This window comes from Agelaius tricolor, unplaced genomic scaffold (assembly GCF_023055355.1).
Source record: "Agelaius tricolor isolate 1412-34295 unplaced genomic scaffold, bAgeTri1.0.p SCAF_13, whole genome shotgun sequence".
Lineage (NCBI taxonomy): Eukaryota > Metazoa > Chordata > Aves > Passeriformes > Icteridae > Agelaius > Agelaius tricolor.
The window spans coordinates 14,626,371-14,640,957 of NW_027269273.1; the positions used below are offsets into that span (position 1 = coordinate 14,626,371).

Sequence of the window (14,587 nt, forward strand, 5' to 3'; positions counted from 1 at the left end):
TTTACATCTGCATCCTTTGGGAACTTTTTTGTTGCTTTTCTTAGTTTCTTCTGTTCAGGGAACTTTTTAATTTGTAATGGTGTTAAAGAAGATGCTGCTAAACTTGGGAGTGTGTTTTTGTTTCATTCAGGCATTTAGTTTTGAATTGTTTATGTAAATGTCAGTACATTGTATTTATAAATTTTATATAGTTATTAAATCTAAATCTATCTAGTGAACTTCTCTGCTTTGATATGTATAAAGGGATATGAAGTGAAAAAATTATGTTTTCTTGGTATTTTAGGTTTCACATATCTAAGCTTAACTTGTCTTCAAAATTGCATTACTGGAAGCACGTTTTCCTATGATATCTCCCCAGATGTGCTTTGATTCAAAGCTGAATGTTGGAAAAGCAGTGTATTTAACTTCACAACTTGATTTGTTTGTTGCTAGTAAATATATAACATGGGGCAAATACAAAAAGAGAATAATGCATCTCTTAATTTAAAAATAGTATTAAAACTTAGAAAAAGGAGGGCTTCCACTTAAGTAAAACTGCTATGAAACTTTCTTTCTAAAGCCATTTTATTGTTGCAGTTAGAGGTGACTTATACAGGGAAATTATTTTGCCATCTTTTAAAATCACCTTTTATAAAGTAAGGCAGACGGAACTGTGCTACATAGACAGGTTTAGTACACAGCATTTTGTTAAGCACTATCCTTCAAGGAGTGCTGGTTTTATTCAAAACAGGAATATTGAAGCATCACTGTGGATGTTTAGCTGAAATGAATCAGCTGTCTGTTATCTGAAGTGTGAAGTTCAATTTGAAGAGGTTTTGCATTAAAGTTGGGACATCTAGCAACCATAATCTTCATAATCAAAAGTAAATTGTTGTAGTCCCTTAAAAGCACAGATGACTGAGAGCAAAATGCTTTTTTGAGATTTCTGACGTACTCAAAACTCTCCAGTCGTTAGTTCTCAATTATCACATAGTTACTCTGCTTCTCTGTAGAAATTATCTGTCAGCTTTATTGTCTTCCTAATTGCTGATTGTATTTTTCTTTGATCAGCCCCACACCATGTGGAACGTTTTCCTACAAAACTGCAGGAGTTTTTTGTGAATGGGTGAGCTCATGGTGCACTACAGAGCTACACCGGTGCCTTTCCAAGCCCTGTGCAGCCAGCAGTTAATGCCAGTCTCATTCATCCACCCTGCAGCCCCTTGGCCATCCAAAATGTCATTTGCTTGAAGACAGGGAGCAATTGCAGCTGGCACTAGGCTTGGGCGTGTGGATCATACCTGCAGAGCCCAGCAGAAGGTCTTTTTTTGCTGAGAGCTAGCTGAAATATTAGTAGCCAAATAGAGCACTGACATTGCGTGCTGAAAGTGACGTGAGGATTATTTCCACATTTTAACAGTTTGCACAATTTTACTTAATTCTGTTCTGGGATGCTTTTCTCTGAAGTTAGTCAAGGGAGCCAGTGAAGTTGTAGTATTGATTGCATTGTTGTGACAACAGAAGAATGAATCACAGCAAGATAAATATAAATTCCTAATATGGTTTGAATACCTTCCACAACCTTCACATTTATTTATTTATTTTTCTTTTTCAAAATGCAGCCTTTGAAAATGTTTCCTATTCAACATTCATCTTCCCTGATACCAAAAATCCTATGTCCTGAAGGGGTTCTTACCAATGTATCTACGTTAGGGCTGCTCTAGGTAATGGGTGAAAAAATTCAATTTTTAATTACGAACAGATTTGATTAGTTAAATATGTAAGTAAATAAATTCAAAATATTTTATTAGAAAATATTAAAATTTGTGTTGTAGATATATAATTTATATATATTGTATGCGATTTCATTATTTGCAATTTAGATACTTATTAAAGCATAATTAATGAAGTGTTTCTTAATGGCTAACGTGGTTGGGACAGTGCTAACTTTGAAGAAAAAGTTCTTTTCATAGTGGCTAGTGTGCAGGCAATATATATCATGATGGAGTTTCTACATGTGTAATATTGTGAATATAAATTAAAAGGAGATTGGATTCTTTATATTTTCTGTGTTGTTTCACTTTCCTTCCTATTGAGAGCACAGTGCAGATATCAGCACTGTAAGAGCAGAAACATCTGGAAATATCATCTGAATTCTTTCATGTTCACTCTCACCTGGGAAATTAATCTAGAGAAAATTTTATATCATTGCATGTGGGGCAAATCCTGTTAGAAATATGCTGCATTCAGTGGAAAATAGCCAATGATACACATATGTAAGGAACAGAGTTTTCTAGGAAAATTTCAGCCACCTACTTTACTAGGCACTGGCTCTAATCTACTCTGATAGTGCACAGAAATTTCACTATCTTCTCTTGTTGATTGGGCAATATCAGTCTTTAAGGGAAAGCATTTCTGTGCACCCGAAAATGCGAGAATTTTCTTCTCAGTAGGCAGATTACATATTTTATGTCTAATGTGAATTTGAAGAGAAGAGTTTTAAATGCTCCTTCTTTTACTGGCTTTATTCTTGACTCACTTTTAGTGATGAATTGACACTTGCAGTTCTCAGACCTCGTATTTAAACATGATGCACTGCTGAGGAGGTGAAGACTATTTTTTAGTACTGGTTGGGGTGAAATAAGGGCTACTGAAACATGGTGCATGGATCTATACAACATTTGTGTTTGCAGAAGGAAAAACACCATAATCTTTAATTTCTGTGGAATTTTATGACTAAGTTCTTAATCCTACAGCTGGTCTGAAATACTCTGTTTATTGTTTGTACAATATAAATTTGCACAATATGCAAGGAATCATTCTGTACATTGAGTTAAAGGCTATTGCTTTACCAGGACAAGCATAAATATTTTTTGAATATTTGTCATCTATCTGGTCAGAAAATAGAATTAATGTTTTTTGCACCTGGATCATAATCACATACAGGATTTTGTGGTGTATCATTTTCATAACTGGTTTCTCATAATAATCTGTATGTATCTGCTCATATCCATTCTTGGACTATTTTCTTTGTGCAACTCAAAGGCTAAAGAGGCTCACTGAATAGGATGCATTATATCATACCAGTTGATTAGAAGTGAAATACCTGACTCTTTGTCAAGCCCCATTTCATAGCATGCTCCTTGTTTCTTTGGCAGTTATGGCCTGTGCCTTGTGACTCACGGGAGCAAAGACAGGCAGAATTGCAAGGCTTTTTTTAAATCAACCTCCTGCAGCATGAGTCAGGCTTTAGATCTGGCCTTTGCCCTTCCTTTGCCTTTGTTCTTATCATTTGTTCTGCCCTATGGTTACAGCCTCTCAAAATAGCATATTCCTGATTTTACTGCAATTTGTTCCTGATGAATGCCAGGGAAAATTATATAAGATGCTAACGTGTGATTTTTCAGGAAGGGAAACCTCTTTATATTGAGTTGTAACGGTCACTTTAGAAAGCAACCCCCAAATTTCCAACTCCTGGGCAACCTTCTTTGCAAGGTTAGCTTGCTGGGGTTTAGCCTCTTATTTCAAGGGTCATTTTGGTTTTAGTAGCACCATCAGTAAAGTGTACAATTAATGCTTTTCTCCCCAAATCACAGAATTAAAAAAGGCATATTTTCCATCTGTTTTGAGTATGGAATCACAGTATCTGGAAAGGATTACACAAATGTAATATGAAAAAAATAGAAAAATGAGAGCTGAATAAATTCTTTTCCTTCTTAACTCTTTTTTACCCATGAGGTCAATATGAATACTGGTTATTCTTCTCTTCATGGTTTTAATCATTGTTAAAAATGGCACCAATGTCACTTTGGTGGGATAATACTTCTGTTGTAATATAAAATGTTTACAAGTTAATGCTCCCTGGTTTTATGCAAAGATCTGCTCTTCATTTACTACTGTGCTTGGTTTATGGAAGATGACACAGTTGTTGCCTGAAGTGGTGTAAAGCAGGAAAGTGAATGTTTATATATTGAGTGACTGGTTTTATTCTTGCTAATGCCAAGCTTTCTGAAAATGGTTTAATAGTTTAAGACTTTGGGACTAGGAGGTAAAAAATAAATAACTACATGTAACTACATGTGTTTTCTCAGGAGCTCAAGGTTGGGTTGTAAATTTACCTTCTAAATAATTTAGTGAGATTAATGAGTAGTAAATTCTTGGCAGAATGAGCATTATATTCTGGTTTTGTCATAATCTATAGATGTTGCTACAAAGCTGTACTAAAAAGTAGTTGTTGACCAACCTGTAGAGCTTTTAAATTCAGACAGAGCAGGTTATTCAGTTGTTTTTTTTCTATGGATAATACTTTCACCATTTTTGAAATAGCAGCAATGAAAATTTTATGGGCCATTTTGTGTACAGCAAATGGCTTTTACATTGTTCTTTCAGAAGTAGCAATTTAAAAGAGAGGAGAGGTAGCATGTGGAGAATTCTGTGTTCACTTATTGTAAATTAGATTAAAAATGAATTTTCAAGGAGAGAATAGTCACAAGATATAACACGGGTATTTTTCTCTGCAGCAGGTTTCTCCTTGGCAGGTTTCCTTGTGTTTTGTGGCTTTTTGCAGATTGAGGTTTTGAGCACAACTATAAGCAAATAGCATCCCACAAAAGCACAGCAAATCCATCACCTGCGTCTAACCTGTGGTTTAAAGGACAATAATTTGATACCCACTTCTACTCACTACATTGGTTTTCTGAGGCAGGATCTAATCTTCCCTTGCTCTCCTTCAAGATGATATAGCAAGTCCTTAGTCCCTGCATAGCCAAAGGTAAAGTGGAGCTTAGCTCTGACAAGTCTTGCTTTCTTCTCCTGCATTTTTAAGCTTTGAAATGCAGGAGAAGAAAGGACTTTGAAAGCAAGTTGTCATTCAATCATAGCAGCACTTCCATAAGCATGTAAATCTATTTTTGTGACAAGTTCAAGAAGGGTCATGGAGTGATGTCCTTCAAGGTTATGCTTCTGTAGAAAATATGAACAACTTAACTTGTAAGTAGCTTGAATTCATTGAAGGCAAAATAGGTTGTTAAAAGACATTCTAGAGCTCTTTATAAAAAAATGTTTGTTGATTAGTTTGGATTAAATACTTCAGAGCAGTCTGCAAATTTTCAGGTACTTCTGATAACACAGGGCTTAGGAGTTTTAGGTCTACCTCAGACCAGGAGGCCAAGGACCGTGTCCTTCACAGGGGTAGGAAACAGTGATAATCTACTGATGGCACCACCTTCATGTGCTTAATTGGACTCCAGACTGTCCCTCAGATGTTCATCTAAACTAGAATACCTAAAAGGTATTTTTCTGGATTATTGAAAAAAAAATTTAGTCTACAGAGAACAATTTTCTGCAATCTAATTTTACATCTAATATAAAAAAATTGACCAATTAATAGATTGATATTATAGATGGTAGCAAACTTTAAATGTCACTGAAAACAAGAAGCTGTCTTGGGTAATTGAGTTGTAGAACAAAATACTAAAAAACTAGTAATTTGGAAAGCAGAAACGTCTGCACAGGAAGGTAATACCAGTAGCTTTGTGTGGCTGGCTGTGATGTTAAGAATGCTTCTCAGCACAATACGCCATCATCCTGCTGCTGCTCAAATTTATATACATTTTTTTAAACTTGTCGAGCAGGTTTACTTTAGACTTAATCCTAGTTTGTGTCATTTAATTTATGTTTTCAAATTTTGATGTATACAACAGATTAAGCAGTGCACTGACCAAAAAGAAATTGATAAAAAACTGGCTATGCCAGGAAGCTGAGGAGTTTAAAGAATACTGTCAAATTGTTAAAACCAAAATAATAGGTTATGTAAACTAAACAGCTTGGCTCTTGCTATTTATTACTTAGGTCCTGTTTTCCTTTAGAGACATTCCAGGCTTTCAAGGTAAATGGATTCTACACCCAAACATTTGCTGTACTAAGTATAAAGTACACTAATGATAGGTTTAAAATTGGATAATAACAAGATTATAATACTAGTCAAGAGGAAATACAGAAAGAAAGGAAAATAGTGTGCCTTACATGGTAAAAAGTTAAGTAAGACGTGCATTCAGTTTGAGCTGTACAAACTGTGATTAGGAGCACAGATAAGTACTAGCCCATTCAAATCTTTTCAGTTGGACAGGAATGATTCAAGTGCTCACAGATAAATCTTGGATGTTTGTCACATGCAGACATAAACCCCATCCCTATAGACTCAGTGGAACCTGACTGTTGTGACCAGTGGGAACATAACCAGGTTGTTTGTAAGAGCTTAGTGTTTAAGGTTACAATGCAAAGGACTCACAGAGTAGTTTGCTTCATTATCTGCATGTTACTTAAAATTTGAAATTTCGGTGTACTACAATCCCCTTTATATTTGGCAGTCCACCCCTTAATAACATTTCCAAAATGCTTTGAAATCCTGTGTATTTCATATAAGCACATGGTGCAGCCTATTTTTGTGTCTGCTTTGCATTGTACTCCAGATGGCATTGCTATATTTGTGGGTCTTCTAAGGCCAAAAACAGGAAAAGAAAAAAGAAACGATAAGCATATTCCTCAAAATGAAGATAACTTTACACAATGAAGTTTGTGTATTATGCTCAAAGCAGGAAAAATCATGAAGAAAATCTATCATATGTAATGGAAGATGATGATTACTTTTGATTTGTAGAGCTTTATCCATTGAACAAGGAGTTGTTGACTGAACTAAACTCCAGTTTTGTGAATATTCATAGAGCAAGTCTGCTTGACAGAGCTATGGACTATATTATTTGTGCTTGTGCTTGATGGCTAAATGGTTTAGTTTTGAATTCTTTTTCCTTCAGTAAGATAGTTGTCATTAACTGGGATTGGAGGAGGGGTTGTTGTGTTTGTTGGAGGTTTTTTAATTTCATCTGGGATAAATCCTGTAAGAGTTGGCTGATTATGTGACCTCTGCCTTCTGCATACTAACTTTAACTGGAAAACAGACATGTGAGCTAGCCAAAGAAACTAATACACAGTAAACAATTCCCTTTATGTACATATATTATAAGAACTATATTCTTTGCTAGAGTTCTTGTTCATTCCAAGTGAACAGCATCATGTTTGTGGGTTTTGAATCAATGGGTGTGGTTCTTTGATGTATCTGAAAGAAGCTTATGTGGTAATATCCGGATAGAAGATGGCTTTTAAGCTCTAATACATCTCGGATCAGAGGAGCATCTGCGCTGCCTGCTTGCTTCTGTGATTTGTTTTGCCTATCCAGTTTGTGATAGCCTGTTTTGTCAAGCTGAGTTTTGTATTTGAATTCATTCTGTTTGTTTCAAGCTAACGGAAATGAACTAGATTATACTGCATTATCTTTTGATAACAACCAGTAGAGGGGAACTTTATCTTGTGTCCAGTTAAACAAATCTGCTCCCAAAGAGAAGTTCTGTTAAAGAAAGGACTCTGAGCTGTCTCTCCGTGTTGGCACTGAATTAGCAAAAGGAAGGGTAAATATATGACCATCTTTGCTGTTAGTGAGTGCTGTGACTGAGGACTCCATCGCAGTACTTTCCTGCAGTGCTTCTGGAGCTGAAGATACAGTCATGATTCCCAGCAAGATTTTAGTCTACCATAACCCTTCTGGGGGCACGCGTACAGAAACGTACAAAAGTACGAGGAGGCGTAAAAAATCTCATGGAGAATTGTTCAAAAATGGATATCGTGTCAAACCCGGACATAATATCCCCGAAAAGGAAGAGCAGCGCACTTTGCGAAACTCCTTGGTGTCTTGTTGTAGGGTCGGCTCATACTGGGGTAAGGTAAAACTCTGAACTTTTTCTTCAGAACTGTTATGCTGTCTCTGGTGCTAATATTACTGTATCTTCTAAAAAAGAGATTCTGTTTTATTTTTTCAACTTTAAAAAAAAAAAGCTGCAGTATTTCAGTTGCTTTGTAGGAAGAATTTTTTCTCAAACTTATGCAATGTACTCCTCTCTCCCCAGCAAAGGGGTTCATTGTTCACCTAGAATAAAATAATCCAGTCTTTATTGAAGGATGGAATGTAATATTCTGCAGTGTTGGTGTTATCAAGAAATTTGGTTGAAACTGCTGTCATTTAAAAGGAGTATTAGCAAGTTGAAGGAATGTGCAGCAGAAAGATTTATTCTAAACTTGATTGTAGTTTTACTGTCCTGGTCATTGAGCATTCATTTTTTTTATGCAGCAGACTATTCCCCCCCACTTGTACTATTGCATAACAGAGGTAGGGAAATGTATAAAAATATTTTGTATGGGTTGGTTCCAAGGAATGACAGATCCCTTTCCTCCCATTCTATTTCTTCTTGTCATTTTTCTTTGAGCTTTCATTTTCAAGCCCATCTACAGGGAGTAAGATCTCAGAAAATTCTGCTGCACTCTGTGAAGATGTTCAAAATGGGATTATTTTGCATCCTAAAAGTTATCTCTCCATCCTGTGTCTCAAAAAAGGTTCCTAAATATGTATTCTGGGGTATTTTTCTGACTTCAGTAAAGCGTGTGGTCTTAATGAAATCTATGGTGGAAGTAGCCATTGATAGGTTTGATGAAGATGCTGTTCTGATAAGTGGGTGAATGCTTTGTCAGGAATAGAAGTGGTAAACAGAATCTCTGTGTATTGAACCCTTACACCAATATTTTGGACATACTATTGTCTATTAAAAAAAAAAAGCAGCCTAAGGCAGTAAGATGGGCATTACATATCTCATTTGTGAGAAACAGTGTAATGCTTGGTGCTGCTCTTGTCATATTGACCTCTCATGTTGAATGAAGAAATATCCCAATTCCTGTTTCTATTTATTAGAATCTCATTTAAATCATCTAAGTATAGTTGTCATGCCTTTCCTTTCCCTTTAAAGATTTAAAATGGGAAAATTCTAGTTTTTTGGGGGGAGGGGGGTGACTTGGGGTTTGCAACCTGTAGCTAATCCTGGTTGCTTCTGTATATTAATCCAGGGGAAAGCATCAGTTCAGCAGAGAGAGTGCAAAACTGTCTGACAGACAGGAGAATACCCTATTGCCTTTAAAGTCAAATAAAGCTCTAAATAATACTGTTTACTTTGCTGTATCTATAAACTTTACTTTGCTGTAAAGTTTATAGATAAAATAATTTTCGACTGTAATTGTGTTGCTACTGGCACATAGTCTATTGGTCCAGGATCACTATTCTGTTCTAAAGAATCCATCAATTTTGCTGGGTCCTTAGTAAAGAGTCAGAAAAAAAATACTCCTGCTATATTCTAGATGTAGCCTGGTAATTCAGCACGGCATATTCTTCCTATTGAACAGATAATTGATTTCTTTCAAACTGATTTCAGAGGTTTTTGGCAATATGCAGCCTCTCCTAGTGACCATTTTTTACAGATTTTAGGTTGAACACCATTAAATCATATTACACACATATTTTATTTCAGTGTATTTTGAGTGTATTTTCAGTGCATTTTGAAAATGGTATGTTTGCTGCACAGGCAACACAGTAGCTGAACAAATATTTTTGCAGTAAGAAAAGAATCCTGTGGAAGAGTTGAAGGTTTATTTCAATCATCATACCTACAACTCAGATTATTGTACTAGAGGCAAAAACTATTGATGGAAACACTTAGTCTCATATTGTTTAAGGAGCCTGTTCACATTGTTTATAATAATAAAAGTTTTTTCTGGTCTTGATATCTATGAATATCTTAGCTTTGTTCTGGATATTGTGGCTGAAATGAACTCCAAATCCTAAGCACATTTTAGTCATCCATTTAGAAGCAGAAGACTGAGAAACTCAAGAGGTCCTTCTTTTATTTTACCTGTGTATTTTTTCTCTTATTAGAGAGATTTTCAAGGTAAATTAAATATTTTGGTACTTTTTTTTTTGTATAATTTGTAGTATAGCAGGTTATATCCTATTCTAATTAGATCCCATAAGAAAATTCAAATGTAAAACTCTTTGCCAAGAAAAAGTTAAGTTACCTGATGAAGACAAAGTAGCAAGCACTTCCTGAGCATTCTGTTTAGCAGTTTACAATTAACTTTAGCAGATAGGGTTATGAAATGTGCAAAATTAGAATGGACTTCACTGTAATTCATAAGAAACTTACAATATCTCAACTCTTGTGAAATCATTTAAATGTAAAACTGTTTTGTAGGTATTTCATAAGAAAAGAAATTCTTCTTCTCCACTTGTATATAACACATTCCCAAATTTTGCTAAGGAAAGAGAGCTGTATACATTTATATATGTAGCTGAAACTGCTTTGCGAAGGGGGACCTTTTCGTTAGTGCTCCTATGAGTGAATTTTGCTTTCTATTTTTGATGCATAAACAAATATCAACTGTTTCTATTCTTGGTAAGGGGGTAGACCTGAAAGAGGTACCATGCTCTCAGTTGTGAGACAGTGGGTTTGAGAGCCCCCTCAGCAAGTGTGCAGAAAGCACCAAGCTGAGTGGTGCAGCTGGGGTGCCTGAGGGGACGGGATGCCATCCAGGACCTGGCCAAGTTTGAGAAGTTGGTCTGTGGGAACTTCCTCAGGCTCAGCAAGGCCAAGGAGAGGGTCCTGCACCTGGCTTGGGGCCATCCCCAGCCAACACAGGCTGGGTGAGGAAAGGGTTGAAAGCAGCCCCTGCAGAGGGCTGGGGGTACTTGGAGATAGGAGGTGGACATGAGCCAGCAATGGGAATTTGCAGCCCAGAAAGCCAATTGTGTGCTGGGCTGCATCCAAAGCAGCACGGGCAGCAGGGCAAGGGGGAAATTCTACCCTGTTCTCCATTCTTGAGATCCCCACCTGCAACTCTGTGTCCAGCTCTGGGGCCCTCAGCACAAAAAAGGGGATGCAGGACCTCTCCATGAGGAAAGGCTGAGAGTTAGAGTTGTTCAGCCTGGAGGAAAGAGGGATTTGGGAAGAGCTTATTGTGGCCTTTCAGTGCCTGAAGGGAGCAGACTTTAACAGAACCTGCTGCAATAGAGGAAAGGGTAATGGTTTCAATATAACAGAGGGCTGTTTAGAATACAGATAATGAATTTTTTTACAATGACCATGGTGAAACACTGGAACAGGTTGCCCAGAGAGAGGTGGTAGATGCCGCAGGCTTGGAAACATTCAAGGTCAAACCAGACAGGGCTCTGAGAAACCTGATCGAGGTGCTCATTGCAGGGTTGGTTGGGCAAGATGACCTTGAAAATTTGTCCCTATCCAAACTATTGTATGATTCTGTGAAAATCACATAAAATGAAATACGTATAGGAATATAATAGGAGGTCTGTTCGTGCCTAGGAAATTTCAGGATACTGGAAAGAATTAATTTGCCATGTAATAATTGCTTTGGCTTTTATAATTGAAAGCCAGCCCTATTTTGTAGTTAAAATGTCCAAACAAACATTCTAGTGATTTGTTTTTCTTTTTCCTAATTCTATTCTCTGAAGGAAATTTTTAATAATTGTGTGGGCTGCAGCAAATGCAGGACTTCACCTCTAATAATTTTCTTTTTCCACAAAAAACACATTGAACACAAAAAACACATAGTATTTTTCATCTATCATTTGATGACTTGACTATTAAAATATAACTTAACCCTTATAAGGATTTGGAGATAGAGATTTTATTGCTAACTTAGATGTTTCTCAGGTTTCTTTTTGAAACATAGCAATGGTTAACTTGATCTTACCATTAGCTTCAGATGCAGTGCAGGGTGTTTTTACTCCAGCCATTTTTCATAAAAGTTTATAGGGAGCAGAGTGAGGAAAGCAGCTGGGTGAAAAAGAGCTGGAGGGTTTATGGTAGCTAGTAAGGATCCTCCCCTTCCCTGTCTAACCACATCCCTTTGGATAGGAGTAACAACTGTGGGAACTCCTGGAAGAGGAGCAGAGGGATGTGTCTCTCACAGTTTCAGCAATGTGATCCAAAGTTCTCATTCTCTAATTGCAAATGTATCTGACATTTGGCATTATTAAGCTTCATTTAATTGCTTTTCACTTAGGTCCCTGAATCCATTTAGCAAGTTGTGATTAATTTTCAGAGTTACCCACAGTCAGTAATTAAAAAGAAACTTTATATCCATATAATAGACAGGAGTGTACTTTAACACTACTTAGGAGTCTTAACAAGGCAAAATATAAGAGCAAATACTTTATTTAACAACTTTCCAATAATACTGCAGGAAAAACTTCTTGATTTAAACACATCTTGCCACATGCACCTTTATGCTTGAGGGGAACCTCTTTATTCCAGTGAGATGATGGAAGTTCTGACCAGGTTTATATGTTTGCCAGGATCAGTATTTCCTTAAGTTTCTAGAAATAAAAAGTGGTTTCCTGCACTGGAGTTGGGTAAAATAGATGTCAATAATGAGAATCTGTGAGAAGAAGCTGCTCTGGACCTTCCTGTAACAGTTGCAATATCACATTACACAACTTTTATGTAACTCCTGGCTGTACTTTCTAATAAAAATTATCCTTCATGCTTTACTTTAATTTTATAAGCTGTGCATATGTACAGTACAGAGTGTACTTTCATTCATATGCCAAAGATCTGCAGCCAAATCATTTGCTATCAGCATAAGACTATTTTAATAATTTAAGCCCTTAATCTTCTCAATTAGTTTCTCTTGCACACACACTCTTTGTCTTACTGATTTTTTTAGTTGTCTGGGAATTGTTATGCACGCAATCTGATTTCAACATAAAAATGCTATTTATTTGTAAAAATGCAATTTTAAAAATAGTGATATGTAATGTATTCCTGTAGTTACAGACTGATGGAAAGAATTGTAGTAAATTTGCCATTTTTAAGAGAAAAAGTGTGATTTCTCTGTTTTCCTGCATCAGGTTTTTGAAACGAGAGTGGAGATAGGGAGCATTATTACTATAAAAGATTTTACGTCATTAAGATTTACCAAATTTAATCAGGCATATACAGTCTACTTTATCCAGGTTATCAGATCTCTTGCCCATGATCTGTTATTTTTCACTAAGCAACGTGGGAGCTTGGAGGACTGAGATGTTTCAGACCTGCCTGTGTCTTTGACAGCCTGAAAGAGAAGGACATGTGCACTGCAGCTGCCAGCAGAAACCTCAGTGAGGTTTTTCCCCCTTAGCTTTCAGCCTGTGTGTCTCCTTCCATTACTTCCTACAAAAATTAACACTTTCTGGTAGGATAAACCTGTTATTAGGGAAATAAACTTAAAAAAAAATTGAAAAATACCTGTTAAGGATCCTTGAACAATTAAATATGGAAGAGCATTTCAAAGGTATCTGACATTTTGTATGTTACCTATGTTGATTTAATTGATCACTGTCATTGTGATATGCTGTTACAACTTGAATTATTCTTTACTATAACTTTGTTTTCTTTTACTGCAGGTTTAAGATTTTTAAGAGCCCTTAGACTGATACAGTTTTCAGAAATCTTGCAGTTTCTGAATATACTTAAAACAAGGTAAGACTTTTTCTTGGATGCTGATTTAGTTGCATTGGTGACAGAATGTAAATGGGTTTGATTTGGGGCCCTAGTAACATATGCTTTTCTTTTCTGGAAAAACCCCTACACTTGTTATCTATTCTTTAAGCCTTTTTCTGCTGATGAATGATTTGTCAGTGACAGCATCTTTTGCAATGTCATCATTTTAATTGATCCACTGTTTGAAACCGAGCAAGGTTATGTGTTGATAAATTAAAAGCTTAGTGATTTACATCTCTATGTACTGATTAAACATTGCTTCTTTTCACATAATCAGTTTATGTTCTGCTATCTTGAAAAAACTGAAATCAAAATTAATTCAAAAGTATACAGTTAAAAAGTATTTTGAGAAATTCTCATTGTGGCTCTTCCAGTTTCTTTGAACTGAGCATCTTTTTTCACATCAAAATCATTAAATTTACACTGAGCTATCTTTATTTTGTGTTCATTATCCTTAGTATTTCTTCCATGTAATAATTAAAATATTCAAATTAACCTTCTGGCTTACTGCTTCTTTGGCCTATTAATAAATCAACGTTGTGCAGGAAAAGCACAGTTTTGGACAAAAGATCATTTTGAAGGAAATAAGGAGAAACCTTCCCATGCCTTGCAGTTGAAGACATATTGTTTTTCATCATTCTCTAAAATGCTGCAGGGGAAGTATTGACCACAGCTTCCAATAATTACTGTAAAATCAATTCCATTTTGAAAACTTCCCCTCTCTGCACCAGTTGCTATAGATCTGTGAGGGCTTTATATGCAGGTAAATCCATTCCTTGCTGTGATAATTTGTAGCAATAGGAAAATAGGTACTGAAATTTGTACAGATTTACAGTAAACAGCTGTTTCTTCAACCCTTAACCTTGAAACTATTCTCTGTGCTGTAAAATTCTCACACTATCTGTCTTTGGTTACTGGAAGGAAGACATTTCTGGTCAAACAAAGACATCAAGGAATGTAAGGTGAAGTCCCATAGCTCAGAATTCTCAGTATGGGAATGGAGAATAAGATTTAACAGGGAGAACAACTCTGTCATAAGAAATGGCAGTCATTAGAGGAGCCCCATAAACTCAAAGATTTTGGATAAAAGCTAATAGCCCCTTCAGTATTGGGGGATTTGTGAAATTCCAGATCCATAAATATGTGCATTAATCACTTTCAAGGTACTCACAGCTGGT

General features: G+C 36.1%; 1 protein-coding gene across 26 annotated transcripts in view; it reads left to right on the top strand.

The window, feature by feature from the left end:
- The window catches only part of KCNMA1 (potassium calcium-activated channel subfamily M alpha 1), a 415,833-nt gene that overhangs the window by 242,798 nt on the left and 158,448 nt on the right, over window positions 1-14,587 (top strand). For all 26 annotated transcript variants that reach the window (XM_071438814.1, XM_071438813.1, XM_071438807.1 and 23 more), the window contains one exon: window positions 13,313-13,388. In XM_071438814.1, the coding sequence (XP_071294915.1) occupies window positions 13,313-13,388 (76 nt within the window). The remainder of the gene's footprint in view (window positions 1-13,312; window positions 13,389-14,587) is intronic.